The sequence below is a fragment of the Geospiza fortis genome, unplaced genomic scaffold (genome assembly GCF_000277835.1).
Source record: "Geospiza fortis unplaced genomic scaffold, GeoFor_1.0 scaffold55, whole genome shotgun sequence".
Lineage (NCBI taxonomy): Eukaryota > Metazoa > Chordata > Aves > Passeriformes > Thraupidae > Geospiza > Geospiza fortis.
In genome coordinates, this window is record NW_005054308.1 from 11,037,794 (window position 1) to 11,042,300 (window position 4,507).

Here is a 4,507-nt window from a genome sequence, read left to right on the forward strand (position 1 = left end):
ATAGGGACAGGGACGCTGGCAGCCGCCGAGGCAGCAGTGACAGCTCAAAATGCGGGAAGCTGCCTGGGAGGGGGGGCTGGGAAAAGGAAACCTGCTCCTGCGCTGTCTGCCTGCTCCAACGCTGCCCAGAAATGCTGCGGCTTCCTTTTGCACTGTCCCCTTGTCCCTCTGAGGTCTCAGGTCAGGGGGGTGAGGGGAGGCAATGAGGTTTCTGCAGCCTGGGGAAACCCCCCAGAGCAGCTTTGTGCCCTGGGGATGCTGCAGCCACCAGGGACACCCCAATACTGGCGTGCCTGAGCTGCAGGGCACCCCTCCAGGGCTCAGGGGGTGTCTCAGATGGGGCCTTTCCACCTGCCTCCACTGCACTGGGGATTTGCTGCCACCCCAGGCAGAGGACCCTGGTCCTTGTTGGGAATTCCTCTGCCCAGACGCCTCAGAAGCTCCCCATGTCCCATCTCAGCCACAGGCAGGGGCAGCAGCCAAGTCCCAGAGGCAGGGGTGAGAGCTGCCAGGGTGACACGCTCCTGTCGGGCAAGTGGAGGTCCAATGGCACTTTGCCTGCTGTGCCAAGCCCAGCGGTGGGCGTGTGCCAGGAGAGGACATTGGCCCTGCCCACGGCTCGCAGCTGCATCAGCCTCTTGTCAGCTGGACCCGGTGGGGACAGGGACAGGGGCTGCAGCCTCCAAAGGGGGCACCTGGCACGGTGCAGTCTGGCTGTGGAGGTTGGCACTGGCTGGGCAGGCAGGGCAGGGCAAAGTCTGTGCTGCTGCTTGTGCCATCTGGCTTTTATCTGCCACCTCTGCCTTGCCTTTGCTGCTCTCCTCCTCCGCAGGGAGCCCGGCAGGAATCCTGCCCGGCCGGGGGCTGGTCACAGCCCAGCTGTGCCTGTGCCACACCTCTGTGTCTCAAGGCCTTCCTGCCAGCAGCCAAGCACTGTTTGTGATGCTCTGGGAGCTGCTCACCCTCCCTGGTATCAGTTAGAGCAGAGTGTGTTTCCTGAGAAGAAAATGTCAGGAATCAGCTCAGATTTTCCACGGCAGAGAGGAGAGAACAGTGTGCTGTGCCACGCGGGGCCCTGGCATTGCGTACCAGGGGCTGCCAGTGCATCTGGCAGAGGCATCAGCAGCTCTGCCCACTTCTCCCCCATCCCAGTGGCTTTTAAAGCAGCTCTTGCTGTCACAGAAACATCTCTTGTTCCAGCACTGCAGAACCACTCTTTGTACTTTGAACAGGACCCTTGAATGCCAGGCAAGGTGCCAGGCGCCGGCAGCCAAGGCAGGGACGGAACAATTGGCCCTGGCAGCAAGGAGCTGGAGCGGAGGTGGCAAACCCTGCTCTGCCATGGGGACGGGTCCCTGCACAGTCCCAGTGCTGGGTGGCAGCTGCCAGGCCCCTGCTGGCACCTGGGGGCCCCCTTGCCTGCACCCCAGCCCCACACGAGGTCACCAGAGCGTGGGCACGTGTGTGTGGCAAGTGCCTGCCTGCCACACGGGGGTGTCTGCAGCCAGCCTGCTCCTGCCTCACAGCACTTGATGGTTTGATGGTTTTGGAGTGTTCAGATGGGTTGAGTGTCCCTGGGGATGTGCTGTGGGGTGCAGGGGAGGGAGCACGGGCACCGAGCTGGGTTGGGCACCAGAGCGCCAGTCCCAGGGCTGCCTTTGCCACCCCTGCAGGCCCCTGCAGAGATGGCGAGCGCAGAGCCCGGCTCTGAGGAGGCAGCTGAGGCTGAAGAGGCCGTGTACGAGGAGATGCCCTGTGACAGGATGGAGCTGAGCCAGCAGCTGGCCGTGGAGGAGCTCATCAGCACCGAGGCCAGCTACGTGCACAACATGCAGCTGTGTGTGTCTGACATCCGGGCACACCTCCAGGACAAGCAGGTGACACGGGGCACCTCTGCCCAGGGAACTGCAGGGGGACTCTGTCCAGAGCTATGAGATGCCCAAAGCACTGCAGGTGCTCCTTCCACCTTCCTGTGCTCCTGTCACCAGCCAGCCTCTGGGGTTGGATGGACATGGGGTCTGACCCAGTACAGCCGCCCTAGGACCTTAACCTGGGAGCCCAGACCGGTCTCAGCATCCCCAAAGCCTCCTGAAACACAGCATCGCTCACTGGGGTGTCCCATGGGGCAGGTAGAAGGTCACCAGCAGTGCCTCTAAAGCACCTGGTCCATCTCTGATGTATCTGGCTTAGCCTGGGGCATCTTTGTTCCCTTCAGCTGCCGGAGCTGGACCTGGAAGGGCTCTTCTCTAACACCGACGACATCCTGCACGTCTCCAGGCGCTTTCTGAAGGGGCTGGAGGCCACAGCCGGCCCGGGGCAGGAGCAGCTGCTCTGCATCAGTAAGTGGTGCAGTGCCAATGGCTGCTCTGTGCCCTCCTGTGGCGGGGGTGCCAGCCCAGCCCCTGCCCTGGCACCTCCTGCTCCTGCCTTGGCTCTGGGAAGCTCTGGTGTCCCCCCAAGGCTGAGCTGCCCAGCCTGCAGGGTGATGGGGACAGCTCCAGGCCCAGCCTAGCAGGGTGCCCCGGTGGCAGAGCCCTGCCCTGGCGCGCTTGGCATTGCTCCACTGGCTTTGTCCTTCCTGCAGGCTGGGGATAAACCCCTGCCTTCTCATGGGAAAGGAGCCTCCTGTCCAGCCCCACTCTCCTTCCCCAGGCACGCTGTTCCAGGAGTTCAAGGAAGAGATGGAGGCTGTCTACAAGGTCTACTGTGCCAGCTATGACCATGCCCTGCAGCTGGTGGAGAGCTACCGCAGGGACCCCCGGCTGCAGGAGGAGATCCTGGACACCCTCAATGCCACCGTGTAGGTCCCTCTGCTGAGCCACCACCTCCCTGTGCCTGTTTCACATCCTGGCTTTGTCCTTCTCCTCTTGGGACAAGCTGCCTGCATGGATCTGTGTCACCAGGCTGGGTGTCATATCATGGCCACCACCTTTGTGGCATTTCCTGGCAGCCTGTCCTGGACCCTTGGTTCAGGATCATTTATGATCGATCCCAAAAGAAGGGATGGGTGACATCCACAGCTGCTGCCTTCCCCAGGGAGGGCACATCCTCCCCACATTGACCAGAGTGACACAGGCTGGCCCTAGGGGACCTGAACTGCCGGGGCTGGGGGGTCTCAAACACTGTCAGAGGCAGGAGAAGCAGGAGTGGCAGTGAAGGAGCTCCTGGGATTTGCTGTTTAGGTGATGTGATTCCCAACAGAGAGATGGGTGCCTTCCTGTGGGTGGGAAGGAGACACTGCCAACACCCACCCTCCCTGCTGCCCTCTGATCCCATGTCCAGGGCTGGACAAGCACGGAGCTGCTCAGGGAGGCAGGACACCCACCCTGCCCTCAGGGCTGGCAGGGACAGTCCCCTGCAGCTGGAGGGGGCAGCTAGAAATGCCCCACAGCATCTGGGCTGCTCTGTCCCTCAAACACTCCCAGAGAAGCCGTGGAGCAGGGCAGGGAGGCAGCCCCGCACACCAACCTGAGCAATTCCCCCTCCACCAGGCCTCACACGGGCGCCTCAGACCTCAGCTTCTTCCTGGTGATGCCCGTGCAGAGGGTCACCAAGTACCCTCTGCTGCTGGGCAAGATCCTGGAGAACACCCCGAGCAGTTCCAGTGCCCACTCGGCCCTGGAGGCAGCGGCTCGTGCCATGGCCCAGGTCAATGCCAACATCAACGAGTACAAGCGGCGCCGGGAAGTGGGTGAGTGGCCAGGGCCTTGGTGCACGAAGGGGGGCACAGCACCCAGCCCAAACCCAATGGTCTCCTGAGCACTAATTCCCACCTAAATCAGTTCAAAGCTCTCCTGCCCTCCACTTAATCCTGCCTGGTGGAGCTGCAGACTCTGTGCAGGCAGCTCCTGGAACTGCTCTGGTCCTGTCAGTGCCACTCTGGGCAAGACCCAAAGGCTGCAGGAGCAGGGTGGCATGGGGGGGCTGAGGACAAAACCAGTCTGTCCACATTCCTGGGGCTGGGGAACATGGAATAACACTTCTGCCCTTGGGATAGGAGAAATCAGGAGAAACCAGAGATGGGAGCTCACCTTTCTCTTTGGTTTCCCTAGTCCTTCCCTTCTTTGATGTGGCTTGTGCTTATCCTGCCGATCAGCCCCTGTGCTGCTCCCCTCCCTTGCCTGCTCAGCCACGAAGTCTCCTCTTCTGATCTTTTTTTCCCCCCTTATTTTGTGTCCTCCCACCCGAGGCAGCGACCAAATACCCCAAGGCCGAGCACCTGACGCTGCGGGCGCGCCTGGCGCGCCTCAACACGCACTCCATCGCCAAGAAAACCACGCGCCTCAGCCGGCTCCTCATGCACGAGGCGGGCATCGTGGCCAAGGTGGGCAGCCCTCGCTGCACCCCGGGCACCTGCTGCCCCTCCCTGCGCTGTTTCTGGGGCATTTTGCTGCTCCTGAAGTGCCTCAATGGCAGAATGGGGAGGACAAGGCCAGTATGGGGTGGGGTGGCTGGTGCTGCCTCCTGGTTCTCCATCATCCCAAGGAGCAGTGGGATAGCAGGGACA

At 62.1% G+C, this 4,507-nt stretch overlaps 1 protein-coding gene across 1 annotated transcript in view; it reads left to right on the forward strand.

The window, feature by feature from the left end:
• ARHGEF37 (Rho guanine nucleotide exchange factor 37) overlaps positions 1-4,507 on the forward strand; it is a 10,896-nt gene that overhangs the window by 1,650 nt on the left and 4,739 nt on the right. The window contains exons 2-6 of the mRNA XM_031055319.1: positions 1,674-1,877; positions 2,216-2,339; positions 2,653-2,800; positions 3,492-3,691; positions 4,194-4,324. Coding sequence (XP_030911179.1) covers positions 1,686-1,877; positions 2,216-2,339; positions 2,653-2,800; positions 3,492-3,691; positions 4,194-4,324 — 795 coding nt within the window. The 5' untranslated portion in view covers positions 1,674-1,685. The remainder of the gene's footprint in view (positions 1-1,673; positions 1,878-2,215; positions 2,340-2,652; positions 2,801-3,491; positions 3,692-4,193; positions 4,325-4,507) is intronic.